Genomic DNA, 24,066 nt, shown 5'->3' on the forward strand with positions numbered 1-24,066 from the left:
TTGCTACCGATGGACTTATTCCACATGTTGTTGTGTTATAGCCTGAAGGAAAAAGGAAACTGCACACTGCTCTTGATAGTATCACTGATCTTTAATAAGCTTTCGTATCGGCCTCACGCGGATTGTGCAACATTTGCCCATAATTGTTTTCATAATTCTTCAAGCTCTGTCAAATTGGTTGTTGATTGTTGCTAGACAACAATTTTCAGGTCTTGCCATAGATTTTCAAGTAGATTTAAGTCAAAACAGTAGCGTGACCACTCAGGAATATTCACTGTCTTCTTGGTAAGCAACTCCAGTGTAGATTTGGCCTTATGTTTCAGGTTATTGTCCTGCTGAAAGATTAATTAATCTCCCAGTGTCTGGTGGAAAGCAGACTGAACCAGGTTTTCTAGAATTTTGCCTTGCTTAGCTCCATTCCGTTTCATTTTTATCCTGAAAAACTCCCCAGTCCTTAAAGATGAAAAGCTTTAAAATGTAGGAATTTGTAAACATTTTGAAAAACACAATTCCCCTGACACAGAACCAAAAATCTAAATTTAATCCATTTGAAAAATAAGGCTGTAACACAACAAAATGTTGAAAAAGTCCAGGGGTGTGAATACTTTCTGAAGGCACTGTAGCTAAGCATGGGAAACGACTCCTGAGTTCTATATCTGCGTCAAGTAAAGATGTTCCAAAATAGCCTAATTAGTTTCTGTTTCTCTACAGCTGAGGGGAGAATGTAATAGTTCCATTAAGGGGTACTTCATTCCATAGTGCCGCAATGAGTCAAAATGGCCCCAGGCTTCGCAGGCAACCATTAACCCCAACTAATGCCAGAGATGTATTTTCTGCCATGGAAAACACAACAACAAATCATCGGCTGCAACACTCCAAGCACTGAGAGCGTTTTCAAAATTAGACACGAACAGGAGTCTGCTAACTAAAATTCGGATTACTTTGACAGTTCAAATAGCTGATGCTTGGGTAATGATGAACAGAGTTAACGCTCTGTGTTCGTGTGTGTGTGGTGTGTGAGTGTGTGCGAGAGGGGGTCTTGGGTGATCGTGTGAATGAGTTCAATCATGTATTCTCATTATTAAGAATATGCATAATATTACACATCAGTGCCCAACCAATTGGATGCAGCTTGATTTATGCACACACAAGGTAATATGATACGCTGTAATGTAACTGGTTCACTCCAATTGAAAAATAGTGCTAATGAACATGGCATTGTATTAGAAGTGTGCTGATGCATGTAGAGCATCAATAGGTTTCACTGAGGAGACTTGTGTTGAATACTGGTAAAAATCAAAAAGTCACAAATGGAGAGATCGAAATGTACACAATAGTTACCTGGAGGAAAATGGGGGAGCGTCATGCTTTTTCAATTTCAGTCAGGAGGGTTTAGTGTAGCAACAATATCATGGAATAAAATACAATAAATTAGTAAATGATAGTTTCCCAAATGATGATTATTATTATTTTTACAAGTGCATATACCTGTTATGTGGCAGGTATAAACAATGAAACAATGAATGGCTTTTTCTCTTATTCATTGATGATCAGATACTTCAGTTGTATCTGGTTCTGTTGCAATACATTTGAACAGTTGATATACTTTTTAGCATTGTTCCAAACTTAGACTATCCTCTTTTTTTGTGGTACTTTTACCCGTTTTTCATGATATCCAAATTGGTAGTTACAGTCTTGTCCCATCTCTGCAACTCCCCTACGGACTCGGAAGAGGCGAAGGTCTAGAGCCATGCATCCTACAAAACAAGCCGCAATGCTTCTTGACACACTGCTCGCTTAACCCGGAAGCCAGTCGGAGGAAACACCATCCAACTGGAGACCATGGTCAGCTTGCAGGCACCTGGCCCACCACAAGGAGTCGCTAGAGCGCGATGGGCCAAGGAAATCCCAGCTGGCCAGACCCTCCTCTAACCCGGACGACGCTGGACCAATTGTTGTGCCGCCTCATAGGTCTCCTGGTCACAGCCGGCTGTGACACAGCCTGGGATCGAACCCTGGGATGCTTCAAGCACTGCGGTGCAGTGCTTGAAGTGCTGTGCTGCGCCACTCGGGAGGCCAATATATCCTATTTTTTAACAATAGCCTGAATAGAAATCTGGTGCTGCAGCATGTGCTCATTCGTTGTCATGCTCGATGGTGGTGTAAAAAAATATTCTGCTGTTCTCTGGTCATTTTCGTAGAATTGCATAGAAATGCATTATAAAACGCTATTTTCTTCGCAGACCGCAAATAAGAGGATAGATTCATGTAGTGCTTTTATTATAATGAATATCTTTTCACCCCCCCCCCCCCCCCCCTATCCGTGGTGGTTTGCAAATCCACAACCTTCTGGCTACTTTGCATTGTGATGCTTACGAAATGAAGAACAGTTTCTATAACTGCATACAGTATCTAAGGCTCTCATCTGTCTTTGGAGTGAGGGTAAACGCTAGGCATGTTTCTTGATATCCACTTATAATTGTAATTATTATTTGGGGTATTGCGGAGGGTCACTTGTTTTTTTTCTCTCCAAGCATTCAGGGAGGGTCGGATAAATATATATTTTACTGAAGGGAAGGCCATACATTTTCTCCAGGTATCCCGCATTACAAATAACGTACAATACCTTAGAACCTGGCACGTAGAGACCAATTTGCCATAATATCTCAGTACATCACTCAACACTGACTTTGAAAACCAAGATATTATCTGTCAAAACATGAGCAATAATACAGTTCAAAGACACATTTTCCATTTCAAACAGCTTTGGAAGAGACATAGTTCAAGTACTGATAGCCTCATCATCCACAATCAAATCAAGCATGGCACTACATGCATTGTGGGACACATTTGACATGCAATTGCATCTGGAATCAAATAAAGAGATAAAGAGGGCATTCACCATTCAGCACCTGGTAAAGCTACTGTGTTCCAGAGCCAATCCCTAACATAACTCCCTAAACAAACATTAACTGTCTGGATAGAAAAGCAGCTCTGGAAGAACCATAGCTTTACCAAACAGTAGCCTGAAACCCACGCCTAAAGCCACAGAGAAACAACTGCTTGTAGGCAACAAAAACACACAAAGCAAAGTTTCAGTCATAGGCTTTGAAACTGGGTAGAGAGGTCATATGGGGAAAATGGGAAGAGAAGGCGAGGAGGATTCAACAAAGGAGGCAGATAAGGGTTAGTCCAACCGAAAAACAAGCAGGTTAATAGAGAACTATTCCCCAGGGGTCGAGGAGACAGAAAGGGGTAAGGGGTCGGGGTTAGGAGTCAGGACAACTGCGTGTGTGGATCTGTACACTGTGGGCCCAAACGTCACTGGGACACTCAACATTCTGATGTTGACTAACACTCTGGTCTCCATTGTGTTATCATGATAATAAAAATGTCATGGTGACACTAAGCACTCTGAACCTGAGGGTGACAGTAAACATATAGGAAGTTTCCCCAGACACAGATTAAGCCTAGTGCTGGATTTAAAAGCATGTTCAATGGAGAATCACCATCAGCCTTTTTTGTCCAAGGACTAGGGTTATCTGTGAATGGGAAACTAGCCCCTCATGTTGACAGACAGGCAAGAACATGATGTGAATAACTTCAGTATAGTGCATGTTTTGAGGTGTTCATTTTGCTGCGTATGGAAAGATGTAGTATTGTGCATGTACTGCATATGACCCGTGGGGAGGTGTACAGTACAGAGCTCTACAGTGTGTGTTTTCATAGTCAAACCTGATGTCAATCATAGCCTTCATAAAGAGCGAGTAATTCGGGCAGAGGAATTAAAGGAAACAGTGATCTAGGTAAAGTGACCTTTATTTAGTGTCATTACCACATGACTAAGTAGTGATGCTAAATTGGCTGCAACAGCTGTGGCTGAGGCACTTTAGTGAGGTGGGCAACATTTTCTTGGTTATGATGAATAGCTTAATGTACACACCCAGCTTGAGGAGAATGCTGCATAGGATTGTTGATATGCCTAAACTATCCATGTTTTTTGAGTTTATAATGCACAACTTAAAATGAATTTACCGACATAGGATGACTGATGTTGTCGTAATCAAGAAGAGAGGTGATATGAGAGTTGAGTTGTATTTATGGCTTGACGGGAAGTCTATATTCCTCGATCCACTGAGATATAAATAAGAGTAAGGAACTGACACCAACCCTTCTTCATCAGCAAAGAGAAGTTTAGCCCGAGTTAATTCTCTGCTATTCTCCTAGTGCTTTAATGAGTTTCAGAGCCCTGCCTGCTTGCCTCTATTATCGAGTTGTCTCCCTGTACTTGTTGGCTAAATTAGCTTTTTTTCGCCGTACCCACACAGGTGAATTTGAATATGCGGACTACCCCGGAGGAGGTCTGTTTAAAATAAGCTAAGCAGGAAGTAACACTGGGAAAACAAACAATAGGGAGGTCTAAAAGCTGGGTCTAAATAATGTGTGTTTGCGTAGGTTGAAGCATTCTGACACTACAGGGAGGTAGGCGTTCTGCCTTGATGGAAACATAGGGTCGAACCGCAGCTAAATGATCGCTGGAAATGTTCATAACAGCGAGGTCTCAAAAGGGGTGCTTGTACTTGTATTTTGGTCAGTCATAGTCTTTATATAATACATTGCTTCTATCCGTAGCTGGATGAATCATGTCACCTTGTATTTGCGTCTGTGTAGGCCTTACATAAAATATAAACAAAAGCAGTTGGGATGCAATTCTAGAGTGCTTCAGAATTGCTATTACTGTAGCTTGCGGTAAATAGTTTGTTTATTGTGCCAAAGATGTTTCAAACCTGCTTCAAGGCTAGCCTTAAACTTACATCAGAGCTAACTAGACTCTTCTCAAATGAACCTCAGTTTACGTTGGTGCTGAGCTAGAACAAAAGCCTGCACCCACAGCTGCCTTCCAGGACCAGAGTTTCTTGACCCCTATTCTACCTATACTGCATCTCTTCTGAAGTTTCCACGATGTTCCTTAACTGAAACCAATAGCATCATATATACACACACACACATACAGTGGGGCAAAAAAGTATTTAGTCAGCCACCAATTGTGCAAGTTCTCCCACTTAAAAAGATGAGGCCTGTAATTTTCATCATAGGTACACTTCAGACAAGATTAGAAAAAAAATCCAGAAAATCACATTGTAGGATTTTTTATTAATTTATTTGCAAATTATGGTGGAAAATAAGTATTTGGTCACCTACAAACAAGCAAGATTTCTGGCTCTCACAGACCTGTAACTTCTTCTTTAAGAGGGTCCTCTGTCCTCCACTCGTTACCTGTATTAATGGCACCTGTTTGAACTTGTTATCAGTATAAAAGACACCTGTCCACAACCTCAAACAGTCCCACTCCAAACTCCACTATGGCCAAGACCAAAGAGTGGTCAAAGGACTCCAGAAACAAAATTGTAGACCTGCACCAGGCTGGGAAGACTGAATCTGCAATAGGTAAGCAGCTTGGTTTGAAGAAATCAACTATGGGAGCAATTATTAGGAAATGGAAGACACAAGACCACTGATACCCTCGATCTGGGGCTCCATGCAAGATCTCACCCCGTGGGGTCAAAATGATCACAAGAACGGTGAGCAAAAATCCCAGAACCACACGGGGGGGACCTAGTGAATGACCCGCAGAGAGCTGGGACCAAAGTAACAAAGCCTACCATCAGTAACACACTACGCCGCCAGGGACTCAAATCCTGCAGTGCTAGACGTGTCCCCCCGCTTAAGCCAGTACATGTCCAGGCCCGTCTGAAGTTTGCTAAAGAGCATTTGGATGATCCAGAAGAAGATTGGGAGAATGTCATATGGTCAGATGAAACCAAAATATAACTTTTTGGTAAAAACTCAACTTGTCGTGTTTGGAGGACAAAGAATGCTGAGTTGCATCCAAAGAACACCATACCTACTGTGAAGCATGGGGGTGGAAACATCATGCTTTGGGGCTGTTTTTCTGCAAAGGGACCAGGACGACTGATCCGTGTAAAGGAAAGAATGAATGGGGCCATGTATCGTGAGATTTTGAGTGAAAACCTCCTTCCATCAGCAAGGGCATTGAAGATGAAACGTGGCTGGTTCTTTCAGCATGACAATGATCCCAAACACACCACCCGGGCAACAAAGGAGTGGCTTCGTAAGAAGCATTTCAAGGTCCTGGAGTGGCCTAGCCAGTCTCCAGATCTCAACCCCAAAGAAAATCTTTGGAGGGAGTTGAAAGTCTGTGTTGCCCAGCAACAGCCCCAAAACATCACTGCTCTAGAGGAGATCTGCATGGAGGAATGGGCCAAAATACCAGCAACGGTGTGTGAAAACCTTGTGAAGACTTACAGAAAACGCTTGACCTCTGTCATTGCCAACAAAGGGTATATAACAAAGTATTGAGATAAACTTTTGTTATTGACCAAATACTTATTTTCCACCACAATCCACCACCGCAAATAAATTCATAAAAAATCCTACAATGTGAATTTCTGGATTTTTTTTCTCATTTTGTCTGTCATAGTTGAAGTGTACCTATGATGAAAATTATAGGCCTCACATCTTTTTAAGTGGGAGAACTTGCACAATTGGTGGCTGACTACATACGTTTTTTGCCCCACTGTATATACACATATGTGTGTCCTATAGCTAGTACAGTGTGTGGGTGCATCAGAGAGAGAGAGAGGCCTTCCTTGGAACTGCCAAGCTGTTACTTCCAGAACAGTTCCTCTCTCGCCTTATCAGCCAGGTCCCCGTGCTTTTGATTGAACCGGCAGCCAGGCGACACTAGCCCATGCTGAAATAGATTGCGTTGCCCAAGTTTCTATTACGGTTTCCCCTTGTACGCTTGCCAGCTGCTGGTTATTTATTTGTTACAGGCTTTTCTCATTTGAGCCTGAGTGGCTCATCATTGCAGCCGGAGACTCTGTCGGCCTGAATGGAACCCATCACTAGCAAGGATTTATGGACTCCTGACAAGGCGCCAGAGGAGCGCAGCAAGGAGAGCCTGGGCTAAAGGAAATAGCATCAACGAACAGTCTTCCCATCCTGCTGAATATTAGGAGCTCCGGTTGGTTTCCTATTGGGAGTAATCTGGGAATGACATTCAGGAAGCAGCGCTCTAGACAGCGTGAGAAGAGAAGACGTGCTTGGTCGTGTGTGACTGTTAAAGTGTGTCCCGCTGGAGAGTGGAGAGTAAGCTACCCTAGTAGATGGACTAAATAAGAGATGAGAGGAGACATGCAGGAGTCATTTTGTTAGGACATTGTTTGGAAGAGTTAAATGGATCCAATGCAGTATCTATTTAAGTGATTAAGCCTCTCTAACTCATGGTTGCTTCATTAAGTGAGTGGATATATGGTTAAATGTTTAGTGTCCTACACACAGAGATTAGAGTGTTAGTGCTCATCTTGGTTAGTAGTGTGCAGTGAAGCTTCAGGGCCCATCAATGCAATCCAGTGCAGATCAAAGTTCAGCAGACAGGCACCCCACCTCCTTACCCTCCATCTCCACACTGATTGCTTCCGAGTCAGGTGACCCCTGGTCCCCAACTGGGACTGGAGGACTGCCATCAGGACCTGTACCTCTTTCAGAGTCACCTGCCACCTTAGGGAATGGGGCGACCTGATTGGTTGTGCTGGCGGTTGTTGTGGGTGTGGTCTTCCCTGTTGTTGTGCAGGTGGGGGAGGGGTAACAAAGTGACCCGTTAGTGAAATGGAAATGCAGCACACAAAAACACCTAAATATAATGTTTTTTTTATGACAAGGGAAGGATTCTTTGTACCTTGGAGAAAAAGATATGTAAATCCAGCATGAAAAAAAGATTACTGTCATAATTACTGTTAAGCTGATGATGACAATGAGGACATTAACATAAAGAGCGCTTTGAAGAGAATTCAACTGAATCCATGAGTGCAATAAATAAAGTAGGTAGCCTATACATCACACGTAAAGCACTCCTCCATAGGTGCAACATGACTCAGCGCTTTAGAACCAACGTTTTCCCCCACTGTTTAATGCCCTTAATAGATAAAACATTCAGGCGTTGCAGAAATTACGAGACATTGGAGAAAAACACTCAGGGCCAATATGGTCATGAGTTGGCTGCAGTGCCGGCCTTAAGATTTCCAAACCGGCTACCTTTGTTACTGAACCAGTGAGGAATCTCTTGCACCTGGCACTGCAGCACATTCTGCACAGCAAAACCCTGTTGTTGTGGATGCTACCAGCTGGTGCATGGACTCTTCCAGCACATACAAACTGTGATATACAGTTACCTTTCACAGACGATTTTCTTTACTGAGTAGTTTGACAGATGAGTTGAAATGGATACCAGTAGCTGAGGTAATGGTAGGTAATGACTTACAGCAACTTCCGGTTCTCTGCTTCACTAAACTGTTTTACAGGTAGTTACCGTCTAACCTACATAGGGAATGGTCTATGGAAAATGTGACAATGTCAACATATCCAATTAGGATCTGTACTGGTACTGTGGGGTTATGCGGTGTCTGAGTCTGTGGATCCAATAAGGGTCTGTACTGTGAGAGACCTGGCAGAAGAAAGCACTGTCATCGTCACAACAACCATCATGAGTGTCTGCCTAATTCTCTGACAGTGGATGTCCTTGAGGCCTTGTGTGCAGCACGCCGCTATTGATGTGGATGTTTCGCTAATACGCCGGCCATAATGTTAGCATACTGGAGGGTGCCAGCCCAGATTGAAAGTGAAAGGCCCGCTCTCGATGCCAGTTGATAGTTTTCACTCTGAATAAGGTGCCCTATCAGAGCACCAACTGCGCCAGGCAAATTAAAACGGCACACCGGGGGAGTTCAGCCTTGGGATGCCAGACAACAGCTCCAGGGCTGCATTATTAGTTCAATTTATCAACATTGTGTGTGTACATTGCTTTCTCCTTTCCTGAGAGAAAAGAAAGGAGAAAAGCACAATATGCAGTGGGGAATGATTTGACTGTCTACACTGCTGGGTGTTTGTCTCTCGCTGCTTTCTCTATGGGATGGGATTGTTCCATTCTGGGGAATAGTAAGAAAGAGGACTTAGGAACCAATGCACACCAGCGAGAATGGCATTGTTCAACATTATGGGGTGTTCTATTGTGGGGAAACCTTGTTCTTCAGTTTGGACTCATCAAAGGCTTTTGTCATTCTGCAAGTCTGAGTCTGAAGTCTGGCAGTGTGTGAAGTACTTCCAACAGAGTACAGAGGCATGGATGGAGTAATCGCCGGGCGGAATTAGTCAGTAGGGTCGCTCATCTAGTCCCACTGCCCACTGAGCGGCACTTCCTCCAGCAGAGAGGATACAGAAAACAAAGGCATTGTGGGAATGTGGAGGTCTGAGGCTAAGTATTGCTTGTGTTCTGAAGTAGATAGAGGCTGGACTGGACCCTGGATGGATGGTATTGTTGAGATATAATGGCCAGCAACTCTCACTAAGATGGTCTCAATGCTGTGTTTATCACTTCTAGGGAAAAGCAGCCACCATCAGTACCCATGGATAATTTGTAAGGTGACAAAGGGCAATTTTTTTTATTTGATTTTTACCAGCAACTCCTTTTGGGGAAAATGGTGGATTCCCAGTTGAATTAGACTGACAAGTAAGTTTGAGAGAAGTGAGCCTGAATGAGTTCACCAATTGTATCACTAACTACCTGACTAGTTAACTAACTAACCCACTAACTCAGCTAACCGAAAACCAGAGCTACGTAAATAAGAGCAGTAAACAATTCTGCTCTCTGACAACAAAAAAAAAACAATCATTAAGTCATGGCCCAGGGATGTCACTATCATAATTCAAAGATAATTCCACAGTAATTGTTTATTAATGCTACGTTAGACTACATCTCAGCTGAGAGCTAGCAATGTGCTTGCTGCCAGCCGCTGAGCTCTGTAGCCACCCTGCTCTATGGGAAGGCAGTGGGGAGTAACGGAGCGTTACAGGGATGATGATTCTCCTTGATAAAGGGAAGTGGGCAGCTTGGCAACTGGCGCTGCTAGCCTGTCAAACATCCATGCTGGTGCTGCTGCCGCGACTAGAGTTGGACAATAGCTCAAATGTTAAAGATAGCTGTTGAGGTGAGAGAGGTGGTGTTGCTGTTCTACGCAACAAACTCTCCTGAACTGCTCGTGTTGCATAACAAGTCCAAAAAAGGGGAATAGAGATGTTGCTTACAAGGCTTTGCTAGCGTTAGCCTGTTCGCTAACAACCTCAGACAGTTCGGACAAGTTTTAAAAATAGAGGATAAAGAAATGTCAACTGACCATATGCTGAATCAGCAAGAGTGTTTTGCTTGCGTGTGGTCGCCAGGACGTCTAGAGAAGAAAAGGGAAAGCAACAGACATATTGACAGAACAGTACATTGTGTAAGTCTGAGTAGTGGTTAAATACTCAAACTGTGCTTAGTTAAATGTATAATTGACTGCTTGTTTAACGTGCCCATCTGCAAGGAACAATTGAGAGCAAAATTCCCACCGGGGTACTCTTCAGCTAGGAAATGACAGGCTACTTCAACTTGTACCGAGTTGCTGATTCATTTCATTGTACTATCACTCTCCAAGTATGGCAATCCCTTTTTCTGTATCATTTTGGACAATTAAATGCACTTGATAAGCTTCGCTTGTTATGAAAGAGCTTTTATGATGGCTCTGTGCATCTAGTGGAGAGCCATTAAGAACAGATGATTGGTCCACCTTACCGTGGCAGCTGTCGGGGTAGTGAGGGTAGCCGTTCTCCACATCCTGCTCAAATCCGCCCCTGAGGAAAAACAAAAACAGAAGAGGACAAAACGGCCTGTCAGCGTGTATGTGTCATTCCTCTTTCACCATTTAAACACAACCTCCGCTTTCATTAACTGTACACTGTCAAGCTTTTCAAAATGAAGACAAAGAGTTAAATAAATGGTGCTGCAAAAGAAAACCATTTCATTGGTTTTGTCTCTGCAAGGTCAGGCTGACTGTTTTGTTAATGTCCAAATTCAAATGGATGTGTCGAGGTGCTATCACCTGGCAAGAATAATGTTTCACCACCAGTTGTATCCATGATGATACTCTGTTCTCTGGTTCCACTTATACAGCAAAAGAAACATTGCATTCTTGCAACACATTTAGTACCTCTAGTATGTATTTACATTTGGTTGTGCTCCAGTGCATTGGACACTTTCTTGGACATATTTCTTCTATGAATCAAAGGCTTGTGCACATTCAGAAATCATACGTTCCCCCTGGTGAGTAACGTGATTGCGTTGATGCACAGTGGAGTGAGTGGCCCCTTAGTCAAGCAGAACATAACATCAATGACACTGAATCTTCTACGACGCAGTATCGACTGAGCAGGCAATCAAAGAAAAGAACAGATGTAAATACTCATGAACATTCACACATACGCAAACACGCGCCCACACACTTGCTCGCGCGGGCAATCAAACACACATCTACACAAAACAGACGTTCCAGGCGCGGCAAAAAAACAAATTACATCTAAATGAGAAGCAGGCCTAGATGAGTGAATACAGACCCAGTGAGCAAATCAAGAGTGAAAAAATACAACAGGGAATTCAGAGGGGAGAAATAATAAACTCTAAGAAATAATAACTTCACTTATCTTTCCATGCTCAGCAGTGGGCCCACTGACAGCCGATAGCATTAGTTGTATTACCACAGCAGAGTGGGTTTGTTTGTGAGTGAATAGGTCGGCCTGGGGGATTTTGAGTGATTGTGTGTCCATGTATGTGGACCACAACTAGTAACCAGTATTACTGTATGCCTCCATTCCCTTTCTGTTTGTTTTATTCATGTATTTATTTATTCTGAGAGTTTGAGAGAAAGAGTCACGGAGAGAGTCCTAGACTGGCCTCTTTGGCACGCCGTCCCCAAGCGCTGACAGTGAGGGGAGAGAGACAGGAAACCATGGAAACAATTCACCTCTGGCTCAACCCCCTCCCCCCCAAAAAGCAGCCGGCAGAATTTATGCCACCTCTGGAGCGAGAGAGTAAGGGAGGAGAGAGTAAAGGGGATGTGTCCCCTGTTGCTCTCCGGTCCAGCCCCATTACAGCCTTTATGAGCTGTTGCATCTGTTCTGGAGGCATGGCCATGCTCGGGTTCTGACTATTTCACACCATATCACTCTCTCTCTCTGACGTGGACAGAGCAGGAACAGCGTAATAGCTCTACTGACTGCATGTATAATATTTGCCAATCTCTTCGGTTCCACTCCATTGGCTTGCTGCATGGCACTGTCCTGCTGGTTAAAAATGTGATAAATCAAGCCTCAGTCCAATTCTGATTACCTGCCCAGCACGTACACACCGCCGCACGCACGCGTACACACACATACACACACATACACACCTTTGGAATATTACATTAACGTCTGGCTGTGAAGCTATGGCAAATAAAACCCATGGGTGGCCAATCACAGGATATGCAATAAGTCGACCCCCAACAGAATAATCCATTTGAAGCAGTCCATATGACTATTAGGATAGTGGCAGCTGCCTCTGCTGTGATGTCTGTCCACCCATCCACACAAAGTTTACAGCCCATGTTTACAGAGGCGAATACCTACAGCAAGTGATTTAAGGCCACACTGAAAATCAGAGGAACAGCGACAGCCCAGTCCCTGAGTGTCAGGAGGCAACATAGGAGGTGAAATAGTGTGTTCTACTGCCTCTCCTCCTCTACCGCTCTCCTTCCCTCCCTCCGTTCGGAAGACAGTGAGGTACACACGACATGATTGAAATCTACCCAGCTGAGCATTATTTTCGATTCCATGCTACAGTGCAGAAAGAAAAAGACAGTGGGTCAGGAGGGAGTCTCAGACAGAGGAATTGATTGGCTTTTTGTTTGCACACACACACCCTGCTTGGTGCTGACGCTGAGCCAGTCGATAGCTCTAAGTGTCAAATGGCTTCCTTCCAGTTCATCAGAATGGATCAGTAAATTACATTGAGGTCATTTTGATCGATGCCTTTCAGTCCCACCCCAAGTGACGCACGGCCCCTCCAAGCAGGTATCTGGGGTTTCATTTCCGAGTGATTGCAGACGTGATGTATGTCCGCCACATAGAAATAAACAAGATGGATGCTCGTCCTATATGTGAAATGGAGCCGACAGACCAATGTTTTTACTGTATTTTAGCGGCCGTATTCATCACGTTGACAATCTGGGCAAGTCAAACTCCAGATTAGGTATCGATTATTGAAAGCATACAAGGAAGTAGTTTGCAGAGTACTATGAAGTTACTGCTACTTCCTTCATTTACTGTATGTTTCATGCAAGGTCATGTCTATGGCCATTTGATGATGATAAATTGTCAGTAATGTTACATTTTTCTGATGGAAGACTCAACACTAATATTTGACACATACTACTCAACAAAACAAGGAGTAGGGGCTAGGGATGGGTTTGGTACTTAGCCTCTTAACCTGCTGTCATATAATTGGCTGCGTGGTGGGGTGGTCCTTACGCAACATCTGTGACTCACCTGAATCTGGGCACCACTGTGACACAGCTCCCAGTCCTCTGCCACACGCAGTAAGGGTCCCTCGAGGACAGACAGCTCCTGTGAGACAGACAGACAGTCAGAGTTCGGTGTGTGAACACTATCAAAAAGTAAGAGACCAAATACATATTTTAATGAAGACTCTTTTGTGAGGCATGACCTGAAGTGACATGTGATATCTATTCACCTAACAACACCCCCATATTCTGGAGTTTCTCATTAACATCACAGGCCACAGTCACACCAGACGAAGTAAAACAGATCAGGCAAGGGTGTCATTTTACCACACAGAAAAAACCTGCCATTTCAATTTTTCAACTGCAGAGTGAGCCTAGCTTGTAACTCTCCTATCTAGGAGCTCAGAAAGAGGCAGAGATGAATATGAGAGATGGTCAACGTAGTGTGACTGGCTGTCGGTCTGTAAGGCTGCAGACAGCAGTGTTTGGTTAGAGCCCCCTGGGTGTCTGGAGCCCCCTGGGTGTCTGGTAGCCAGAGGCAGTCTTGGACATGGACTCAGTGACACAGCCCAACTAACAGGCCAGTACGTAGAAGAGATGTCGGGAGCCAGAGATGAGGACTGAGAGTTAGGTCAGTCATGCTCAACATGGTTTACAACACAGAGGGTCGTGTAGAGCGGGAGAGTGGAGGAGTCTCCACCAGACCGGCATTGACAACATGTCAGAGTTAAAAGGTAATGACCCCTATCTGTAGGGGAGACTTGAAGCATTCCTGCTGGCTCCTTTTCTCTGGGCCTGTCAGGACATGATGAAGACACAGGTGTTCCTCTCACCTATGGATCACTAGAGCTGTGTATATATCTATAGCTCTGTATGGAACCACTCATTAGAAACTGTCTGTCTGGAAGGAAGGTCCACCATGTCTAGTCTCTCCTCTCTCTGTGGTGTAAATTCACAATGTCTCCTTCCTTCCTGTGCCTTGTCAGTTTTGCTGTCTTACTGTTTTTTACTGAGAATATCACCCCGGGTCTGTGGGGTTACAGCTGACCTTTTCTGGGGGTTCTCATTAACCTAGCACTGAGGCAAAACAGTTGCAAATGTGACAGCATTTTGTAACTGCTTTAATAACTAAAAAGGGGGGAAATGAAAATGTTATGAACATTGTGTGGGTCAGACGGTTGAGACTTTCACACAACTTTTGATATCCCTTTGCCATCTTTTTCACTAAATCTCTTTTCTCTATATATTTCATTCAACGTGTTTCTGCTGTCTGAATCATATCCATTGCTGAAACCTAATAGAAACAGCAGCTGCAGCGAGAAGCGAGAGATAGAAAAACCGTTTTGCTTTGTGCCAAGATAGAGGCTACAGTAAGGTGGAGAGACAGACCAAACCAACCAAACCTCATTTGGAGGCAGACAGATGGGGAGAGGAGGATATGGGCCTGACACCTGACCCCTGCAAAGCATCATGGGGCTTAAGGGGCCCCTAATCCCTGGTTGAGGTGCGCTGGGCTGTTTCGGAGTGATCCAGCGATGGAGGGGCATTAAGCCCTCTAAAGTGAGACAGGCCCTATCCTTCTCCTCGTCGTCGCGTTGAAACCCTGGACGTGGGTTGGCCTGCAGCAAATCAGCTGGTTCCAATTTGTGCGTAAATGCTGTTGAGCACTTCTCTAAGGCTCACAATGAGGGTTTAGCATGCTACGTCCCTGTATCAAATTTAATACAAATGTTTTTCTTGGGGGGTTGGGTAGAGGCGGGGGGGAACATTCCTCCACAACCCCAAAATAGGACACAAGATTGTTGAGTATACTAGCTCGGACAAAACATCCCTGAAAAAACAAATCCCCTCCAGCAGTTGCTCTGACTGCAAGGAAGTCCTTTTCACTGCCCTCATAGCAACGTCGGCTTCTAAACCCTTGGTGATTCATATTGTGAATATAGTTTGTTGCATACAGCATATTCACAATTTGACAAACGATAGCAGCAACATTTTTTTATTTAGATTTATTTAACCTTTATTTACCCAGGTAGGTCAGTTGAAAATAAGTTCTCATTTACAACTGCAACCTGGCCAAGATAAAGCAAAGCAGTGTGACAAAAACAACACAGATTTACACATGGTATTAACAAATGTACAGTCAATAACACAATAGAGACATGATTGATTGTATGTCACACATGTGTAACTTCACATCACCATAGCAGCACTGGGGGAAGGAAGCCTCTATAGTGGCAAACGCATGAAAACTGGAATTCCACAGCAATATTAACACACACTTGGCAACTGTTAACAGTGTGGTACTAGCTGTTTATAATGGACGGGGTATCACTCACTTCTTGCAGGAGCCGTAGTCATTGCAGCGGCTCAGAGGTACTCGGACCACACAGCTGGAGAAGGCCACAAACAGAGCGTGATGTTCCCTGTCCAGCTCCAATCCCAGAACCCGTCTGTCCTCTCCGCGGACGTTACATCTAGGAAAGGGGAAACGACAAACACGTCTCATTATTTCCGAAATTTATGCTGATGGATGGCGACATCTACAGCACCCTGGGAGACTGTATGCAAATGAGAGTGGAGTTGAAAAGCTGTTCAGGACACGTACTAACAGCACCACAACGCATATCACTGTCTTATTTCAGTGGACTCTGCTTGGAAGCATCACATACAACAACTATCCTCTTACAGCGGGCAAAAAAATGACTTCTGTTTGTTGCTGAACCAATAAAAGTGAACATTATGAGAGGAGTGCACTATATTATAAAACAGATCGTTTGCATCATGTAGATGAAGAAGAACGGAGAAAGGGAGGCTGACTTGGTGGGGTTGTAGACATCGATGTCCTCCAGTAGCTGTGTGCTGAAGGAGGCGTTGAGCTGGGTGCTGGCCAGGATCTTCAGTACCCTGCCGTCCTCGCTCCCCAGGAACAGCACCGTGTGGTTCTTATAGGGCCCAGCTGACGTATCCACTGCTAGCTGGGTCAACTTGAACCTGGGTGGACACAACAACAGGGTTGTGGTTCGGGGTTAACATAATGATACCTCCGAAGAGACAAAGCATCTGCATTTAAAGATTATTGTCGGAGTGTGTGCATGCACTGCAAAGTGACAACACTGTGTAAGAATACGCAGGACACTATTGTAAGTAAAACCACTGTACAGCTGCTCTCAACTTTCCTTCAGTCCCACACAAGTTGATGACATGTTGTTTACTCAGAACATCACACTGACTGGCACTACGCTAGCTAAATGACTCAACAACGTGAGGTATTCATCGTTAAAGTTCTGTTGTTCAGCTCGTCTCGGGAGAGTTCTGAAGCAGATGTGACGTTTGGAGGCAGATGTGAGACAGACAGCGTGCCTTCCCTCCGCTGTGTGAAGACGCCTGGTTGTCTGTCAGACTGGCTCGGCTTTACCATGTAAGTCACAGCAGGGGACCGAGCTAGGTGGCTGTCTGACAGCCCTCTGACACCCATTCTACATTCAGCACCACTACATGGCTGGGCTTCTAATGAGCCACTGGCACTATTTCCTGCATTAGTCTGGTAGACCACACCCGGACGGTGTCTTTCATTGATGTGCTTTTCAGCTTTTCACAGACCCCTTCCGGTTGGATCTATAATTTTGGGGAGGCCCTATCCTTTTTGGGTCTATCTTTGATGTGGTGTTATGGAAGGCCTCATCCTGACTGCGTCAAACTTTTATATTTAATGGGCTTTTCATGTTGAGACAAGGGACCAAGTTTTCTACCCATCAATTTTCCCTTTTATCTATCCATCTTTTCATCCCTCCATCCACCCTGTTACTACCTGCTGGTTGTGCGTGTGAAGTAGGGCCGGTGGTTGACGGAGGGAACAGCCTCGTCCATCAGGGGGTGGTTCTTGATGAAGGTCAGGGTGTCGTCGGGGAAGGTCGTGGACGACTTGTAGGCAGCAGCAGAGCCGTCGCCGGCACAGCAGCCTGGTCTGTGAGACCGAGAGGAGGGGCAGAAGTTAGTCAGTGGAGTTTCAAAGTCAGTGGGCTAGATTTACTAAGAACTCACAGTGAGGGAATATAATACTGTAGATGCAAACTTTTGTTGACAGTGTTTACACTGGAATAAAGTACATTTATCTGGATGGAGGCTGTCAAAGTTCCCACTCACATGTGTTGGTCTTACCTGGGTTTGGGTACCTGCTCCTCAGGCACGGGTGTCCAGGCTGACTCACTGTTCCTCTGCTCCTTGAACTTCCCGTTGAAAGCCTTCTCAATGTCGTCCATGTAGAATGCACATACTGCTGAGCCTGTGATACTGATGAGGAAAACAACAGAGACATCTGTCATGGGCAGCACCCACCTGTAGCACGCGCTCCAGCAGGTATATCTCTCTGGTCACCCCCAAAACCAATTCTTCCTTTGGCCTTCTCTCCTTTCAGTTCTCTGCTGCCAATGACTGGAACGAACTACAAAAATCTCTGAAACTGGAAACACTTATCTCCCTCACTAGCTTTAAGCACCAGCTGTCAGAGCAGCTCACAGATTACTGCACCTGTACATAGCCCATCTATAATTTAGCCCAAACAACTACCTCTTCCCCTACTGTATTTATTTATTTTGCTCCTTTGCACCCCATTATTTGTATTTCTACTTTGCACATTCTTCCACTGCAAATCTACCATTGCAGTGTTTTACTTGCTATATTGTATTTACTTCGCCACCATGGTCTTTTTTTGCCTTTACCTCCCTTATCTCATTTGCTCACATCGTATATAGACTTATTTTTCTACTGTATTATTGACTGTATGTTTGTTTTACTCTATGTGTGTAACTCTATGTTGTTGTATGTGTCGAACTGCTTTGCTTTATCTTGGCCAGGTCGCAATTGTAAATGAGAACTTGTTCTCAACTTGCTTACCTGGTTAAATAAAGGTGATATAAAAAACATTTTTAAAAATGGGAAAGGCCCATATTAACCCAGGTTATAATGGATTGTATAGCTATAAAAACATTCAAGACTGCTGCCCAAGGTTGTATAGGACATTAAACAACAATCTTATAAAATAAGCTTTTAAAAATATACAAGGGGTAGGATATTGCAAATGTGAGCATTATCTTCTATGAAAGCATTTGGCTGTTTTTTTATTTATATTTTCTATAAAAAGAGGTACAGTAAAACCTCATTATACTCATTGTATGAGTATGTACTGTATATCTGTATGGCCGTCTGTCATGTTGCTGCCTGGTACTGTGACTGACCTGTTGGCCTGTGTAGTGAAGACCCCCAGCACGGCTGGTCTGAGATTGATCTGCAGCACGTTGGTCAGCGACTGCAGAACGTCAAAGTAGAAGAAGGAATCGCCCGGCACCGAGCAGTTGAGCCTCGCTTTGAGGAACGACGTCCAGTAACGCTCTAGAACCCTGGGAGAACCTCCGTTGTCGTTCTTACATACACGAGCCACTCTGGAGAACACAACCTGATTGGGGGGGGTTAGAGGAATATCTTTATAGGATTTTCCACATATTTTAATTCCTTTTGTGTTCATTCAGTAACATAACACAGTGTCATGACATGACATTGTTTCACATTTGACATTACATTGCAGCCTATCCAATACAATCCAACGTTATTGTCCATATGTTACAACAAAATAAGTTTTGTGTTCTCAACCCCTCCAGACAGCACATACAGTATCACACATATCATACAGTTGAAACAAGGGGAGATTCTACTAAGCTAAATGGAATTGTTTTAAGGTCATACGAAGGATCATTTATCTATTTGATTTTTAATTTTAAGACACCTTGAAGTATCAAAGAAATATATACAAAAATTATTTGGTGAAAAATTGAATTTGGCTTACTGCTATTAGCCCATACAAATGCATTGAATATCAGATTCTCTACATGGAACAACAGATAGTCCCCCCAAAAATATCAAAAAGGAAGTTTATTTTGAAGTGTCCTATATCTGAGGGGGATAAAAAAAGATCAGGAAACTATTACGTTTAAAAAAAAAAAATGTATTCGACCCCTTATTTGTGGCACTAAACTATTCAGACCCCTTCACTTTTTCCACATTTTGTTACGTAACGGCCTTATTCTAAAATGGGTTAAATAAAAAATTCTCATCAATCTACACACAATACCCCATAATGGAAAAGCCAAAAACAGTTTCTGAATTTTTATAAATTTTTAAAAATAAAAAATAAGATATATTATTTACATAAATATTCAGACCCTTGAATTACAACTGTCGTACCTTGCCAAGTGTGGTATACTCCACAGCAATCTCACTGAAGAAGAAGTACACATAGTTCCCGTACTCAATGGCATGGAGGAAATGAGGCTCTGAGGAGACAAAAGGGAGAAATATGAAACAGTAGAACTGACTGTACTACTTGGTATTCACAATAATAATGCATTAGGCAGTCAGTGTTTTGGTAGGAAACATCACTCAAGTGGATACCACACATTCATTTAGAATGAAATACCACCAATATGTAATGTACTGCATACAAATATTTCATGATACATGGCAATGCAAAACTGAGAAGAATTCAGAAGGAAGATTCAGGAAGATTGAGGAAGGTAAATTCACAAGTTGTTTCAAATTAAGACCTGAGGCCAAGGCCAGGTGCTCACCTCGTAGCCATTTGGAGTCGTACTTCACGGTACGAAGCACCGGGCTGCTCTCTCCCAGACTACGGTAAATTACCGCATCACTCGCCAGGAAGTCTGTCATGGTGGCCGAGTAGAAATCGCCACCTGAGAGGAACAAAACAACTAATTTAAGAAAGGCGTGCTTTTTTTCAAATGAACACAATTGCAGTGAAGACTAGAAACCCATGCCTCCCAATGTGTATTTTCATCTCTTGGCTACATTTCATGTAGGGGCTGTGCTGCTCTCAATAACACTGTGTGAACTATGTCTAAATGTCACTGGCAAATTGGCAAGATTGAGGGCAGGTTTACTGATCAAGTTGCTGCCCCCAGCTGACATGTCTCTCTGTCTCTGTCCAGAGCAACTCACCAGCGAAGAGGCCGACGTTGGATTGGCGAGACTCAAAGGGACAGCGGGCCTGACCCACCACTTCCTCACCGTCCTGTTCCAGTGTGGACATCTGGGAGAGAGAGGGAGGAAAGAAGAGAGGACTCAGAGAGGGAAGAGGGTACTTCATAAAGCTATTTATAGGAGTGTAACTAAAAAGAAATACTCCACGGAGCTTATATTGAAAAACCTCAACTAAAATAACTAGGTCATTGTTTGCAATTGTTAAGTTTAATATTTCCCCCTTACTGAAAAATCGATTCAGTCCAAACTTGAGTATTGTTCTGTTTTATATCAGGTTAGCTTTACGGCTAACTGCCAAGTTATAAAGTCGACCCCTTAAAGTCATTGACAGAATGTGCCTCTAGTCAATCCTGATGAATAAATAGGAACACGTGTCATAAAGATACCTTTTATTTAGTACGTTTTACACTGCATTGTAACAACAGTGAAGTCAAAAGGTCAGGAGTAACACTCCTGTCAGCCTGCTCTATGGCTGCTACTCTGGTAGCACTGTGAGGAGACAGTATCTCCTAACCACAGATCTTTAGCAGCTATTCCTGCCCCACCGTTAACAAGGCCGTAAACCTCGGCTCAGACAATACGTGTGAATCCCGCTGGGGTGGGGGAAGGGAGTAGCAGAATGCGACCCGGAGGAGAGGTCATTCTCGGCAGCTCCAGCACACCAGCCTTCACAAACACACACAGTGACAGCCGTCAACATGTGTGTTTATATTTAATGCTGTGTCATTGCTCAGTGTTCCCTATGGGTACACTCTCCATGTGAGACATCCACCAATGCTACTGTGGCTGTTATAGCTCTGATATATCTGCTAAACCATGGTTCTGGGGCTTCAATAGTGTGATTTAGACTAGAGGCTACAGGTTTTCACTTCCTGGTCTAACTACCATCTGGTCACACAACCTCTGTCTTTGATCCAGCTGGCTCATTGGGCAGAGTGTTTTGTGGCGATCAATTTACATGGAAAATGCACTCTGTGCAAAATAAAACATCTTCCACCCGTCCACACCCACAATCCAATCCCCTTCACCCTAACAGACCCGCTCCTGACCCCACTGCCCTTCTCAGTCTTTCTAAGGAATGCTGCAGACAGATTGCATGATATGATTTCAACTTCAGCACACAATTCCCAGTTCTCCGGGTAGACATCGCTCCCGGTTTTTCCGAGCCGGGAGGGAGCGGGACAGGGAGAGGAATTTGTTCTGGATAAAGTGTAAATCAACGTCTTCCATTGGGAGTCTATGGCGGAAAAGGTAAATCTTCTGCAGTGGTCTGTATGGATTTAGCCAGCTCCCCAGTGGACTTCTCAGACTGTAGACGCTACGTTCCCTCTTCCAAAAAACACACCGTGAATCATTGCCCAGAACCGTGATGTCATCTCAGCTCAACCAGACTTCTTTTGTATTGGTAGACATCCTGGGGAGTATGAGTCCATCTACGCACCATGGTCACGATTAACGTATCGCTATTTTCCTTTGTATGTTTCCACTTAGCCGAGATCTCGCTCTTGCACACTTTGGGTTGTTAATCATTTGAGCAGTCAGATAGCCATTGAGACTAGGTGGCGTGAGTTCTTTTGGAACTAAAGTAGTGGCTCTCCTGGGATTCTGACTCCAGTTTTCAAGCAAGTTTTGTTTTCTCTCTCCCCTCCCTTCTCTCGCTTTCTCCCTCCCTCTCTTTCCCCCACTCTGTCCCTCGGAGGATGATGATCTCAAATCTGCGGTTGCAGTTTATTCATCAGATGTGTAAATAAAGACGGTTATTATCATCATGGATCTGTGTTCAGTCAACAGACCGCTGCCAACCTCGGTTGAGTCAACATGTTTCTCCATCAACATCCAGGATAGCAGCACTCCTTTGAAGTGTTGATGCAATCTGGAGCCCTATCTGTGCACGACAACGTTGACTTGATGATTTTATACTGTAGATAGAGAGGACACTTTTTTTTCTCCCAAAAAGTTAGGAGAAAGTCAGTATGTCAACACCTGTAGGCATATGCTCTGAATGCAGTGCCCTTAACCGCTAAACCACCCCATGTTATGGAAAAGAGCACTTTGACATTGGTTCAACAATTTTTTTAAACTAAGCTTATTTACCCCATCTGTTAGGTTTCAGAACAGTGCTGGGTATGGAGCTGGGGGCTTTAGATCGAAAGGTGACTGAGGTGTAGTGTCCTACCTTGTAGTTGCGGCAGGTGGGGTTAAAGGCGTTGGTACCGCAGGCAAATAGCGTCTCGTCGTTGCGTGGGACCAGAACTTTGATGTAGTTGTAGCACTCATCCTGTCAAAGGGAAACGGCTGGGTTTCAGAGGACGGCAATGTGACTACTGGCTGCTGGTGTTATCACCCCACATGCAGTGTCATTGCACAGCTTATTATGCACTGAATTGCATTTTGCTAAGTGTACACACGCACACCCTCTCAGTCATACTTCTGTTCCTATTCTTGTCATTCCCATAATCCCTGTGCTGATCTCTATGGTTTCACTAGAGCTCTGGGAGGCTGACGCTGCTTGTGCCACAGACTGGTTCTGGAACTACAGATACCTGTGGTGCCGATTTTGATAAGCAATCTATGCTATTGTTAGTGCTACCCTCCCACATCAAATAACAGACAGTCAGAGAGCGAGAAACAGAGAGAAAAAGAAAGAAAGAAAGAAAGAAAAGGGAGAGAGATACTCACGCTGTTCTTCCCCCTCACTGTGCATTTATCCACATCCTTTGTCTTCCAAGTCAATTTCTGCAACACACAGACAGCCAACTGTCAGAGCAAGAAAGAGACCCTTTTTTCACCCAGCCATTCAAATGCTATTAGGAGACAGCTGTGATGAAAAAAGAGCTTCTGACAAACAAACAATCAGACAGACAAACATCTGAAACACCTGAGGAGCTGTGTCTAACTTTGTCAGCGTGCAACTAAAGACTATTGTTCCTCTCTTACAACCCATCACCCATACAATCCATCACAATCCACATGTACTTCTTAACAACAAGACATCTCTATGGATAATTCGACCAACAAGAAGATCAAGGAATCAGAAAAGAATCTGCAATGCATTCCTATGGGAAGTAGATTGCCCTGATACTAGCTATCTATGGTCCTCCTGGATGTCCTTATCTCCTAGCATTGACCCCCCGCTAGTGGAGTGAATAGGACGAAATCCATCAACTTGTTAACAAGGTCGCCTGGTTGAAGGTGGTTTAATGCACTGCCCACCAGTGCAGATCCACTGTTCCACTGCCGACTGACTGGAAGCGTGATTTACTGACCCCGCTGTCCTCCCTGCAGGAGCGCCAAACTCATCAACACCATGGGGCATGCTGGGAAATAAGATTTCTCCAGAGACTAAAGTGAAATCCCCCTTTTGGCTCAAGACTCAACTGCTACCCTTCTGGGCCTTAAAGTGGAGTGAAATGTTTCCCCCAAGGCTCTTCTCACTTCCCTATTGAAGATCCAATATGATAGGATAAATAGGATAGACGTCAGCAATATGCTAATAGTTCCCCCTAGACCTCTGGCAGAGTGAGGTGGAGTTAGCTATTTATTGCTTATACCCATCCAGGCCTTTGAA

The 24,066-nt window shown here is 44.0% G+C and overlaps 1 protein-coding gene across 5 annotated transcripts in view; it reads right to left on the reverse strand.

The window, feature by feature from the left end:
- Positions 1-24,066, reverse strand: part of LOC110487106 (semaphorin-6D) — a 122,640-nt gene that overhangs the window by 8,225 nt on the left and 90,349 nt on the right. For 4 of the 5 annotated variants that reach the window (XM_036945765.1, XM_021559031.2, XM_036945763.1 and 1 more), the window contains 14 exons: positions 23,178-23,234; positions 22,675-22,776; positions 20,457-20,547; positions 20,069-20,191; positions 19,686-19,774; positions 18,683-18,900; positions 17,607-17,738; positions 17,257-17,412; positions 16,266-16,439; positions 15,785-15,922; positions 13,474-13,551; positions 10,688-10,746; positions 10,254-10,304; positions 7,479-7,643 (listed from right to left, as the gene is read on the reverse strand). In XM_036945765.1, the coding sequence (XP_036801660.1) occupies positions 7,479-7,643; positions 10,254-10,304; positions 10,688-10,746; positions 13,474-13,551; positions 15,785-15,922; positions 16,266-16,439; positions 17,257-17,412; positions 17,607-17,738; positions 18,683-18,900; positions 19,686-19,774; positions 20,069-20,191; positions 20,457-20,547; positions 22,675-22,776; positions 23,178-23,234 (1,633 nt within the window). The remainder of the gene's footprint in view (positions 1-7,478; positions 7,644-10,253; positions 10,305-10,687; positions 10,747-13,473; positions 13,552-15,784; positions 15,923-16,265; positions 16,440-17,256; positions 17,413-17,606; positions 17,739-18,682; positions 18,901-19,685; positions 19,775-20,068; positions 20,192-20,456; positions 20,548-22,674; positions 22,777-23,177; positions 23,235-24,066) is intronic. The other variant, XM_036945769.1, reaches the window with a different exon arrangement.

The sequence above is a fragment of the Oncorhynchus mykiss genome, chromosome 2 (assembly GCF_013265735.2).
Source record: "Oncorhynchus mykiss isolate Arlee chromosome 2, USDA_OmykA_1.1, whole genome shotgun sequence".
NCBI classification, from domain to species: domain Eukaryota; kingdom Metazoa; phylum Chordata; class Actinopteri; order Salmoniformes; family Salmonidae; genus Oncorhynchus; species Oncorhynchus mykiss.